Below are 806 nucleotides of genomic sequence, written 5' to 3'. Positions count from 1 at the left end.
AGTGTGGGTGGTCAAATTGCCTAACTAGAAGTAGTCCACAAAATCATTCTGCCCCATGAAATAAATGAAGTTATGTTACTACAAACATTATGAATAAGTTTTCTCATTTTTCCCAAGCTATCCACTGCCATTTCGAATGATAAATAGGCAGAGTTAAATCTTACATAGAATTCTTCAGGTGCTTCTGGAGGTTCAGGAAGCAGAGATGCCTTCGGGGGTAATTTGAGTTCATATGTCATTATACTCCACCTGAAGGGAGAAAATGTCATTATACTCCACCTGCAGGAAGAATATTCTTTGGTCCAGAATTCCTTAAAATTTAAATATATATGCTATGGTTTAATTTATGGTAACCAAAAATGAAGAAAAGCATGAAATTTTGGTAATCCCAAAATACTGGATTCACATTTTATGATTTCCACATCTCACCATTTCTCTCAACTACTGACTTCAAATATTTGAATACTGTCCACAGTAAAGAATGCTCAAATGTAACAAGATGCCATGTATTCTGAGTTTTTTCTGTCCTATGTTAGAAATAATGCTCAATGCAATTTTACTAACTAGATTACCAAGTACTAATGAGTCATAATGCAAAGCTCTACAACAACATCCTGGAGTTCAGTGATGCCAAACCTATGGCAAAAGATATTAAATGTATCGGGTTTTTTGTTTTTTTGTTTGTTTGTTTTTGTTTTTTCCCTGTATCAGGGAAGGGCTTACAGGGTGTTCAGGGTCTCACTGTGTAGACAGGACTTGTAGTGATTCTTCTGTTACAGCCTCCCAAGTGCTGAGATTATAGGCAC

At 35.9% G+C, this 806-nt stretch overlaps 1 protein-coding gene across 1 annotated transcript in view; it reads right to left on the bottom strand.

Annotated features, from left to right (window-relative positions):
- The window catches only part of Dgkh (diacylglycerol kinase eta), a 221,300-nt gene that overhangs the window by 53,648 nt on the left and 166,846 nt on the right, over positions 1–806 (bottom strand). Inside the window, exon 12 of the mRNA XM_023700138.1 lies at positions 165–249. Within this exon, the coding sequence (XP_023555906.1) occupies positions 165–249 (85 nt within the window). The remainder of the gene's footprint in view (positions 1–164; positions 250–806) is intronic.

The sequence above is a fragment of the Octodon degus genome, unplaced genomic scaffold (assembly GCF_000260255.1).
Source record: "Octodon degus isolate 3935 unplaced genomic scaffold, OctDeg1.0 scaffold00122, whole genome shotgun sequence".
Taxonomy (NCBI): Eukaryota; Metazoa; Chordata; class Mammalia; order Rodentia; family Octodontidae; genus Octodon; species Octodon degus.
The sequence above is the reverse complement of the archived record's forward strand: the minus strand, read 5'-3'. Positions and strand labels throughout refer to the sequence as shown.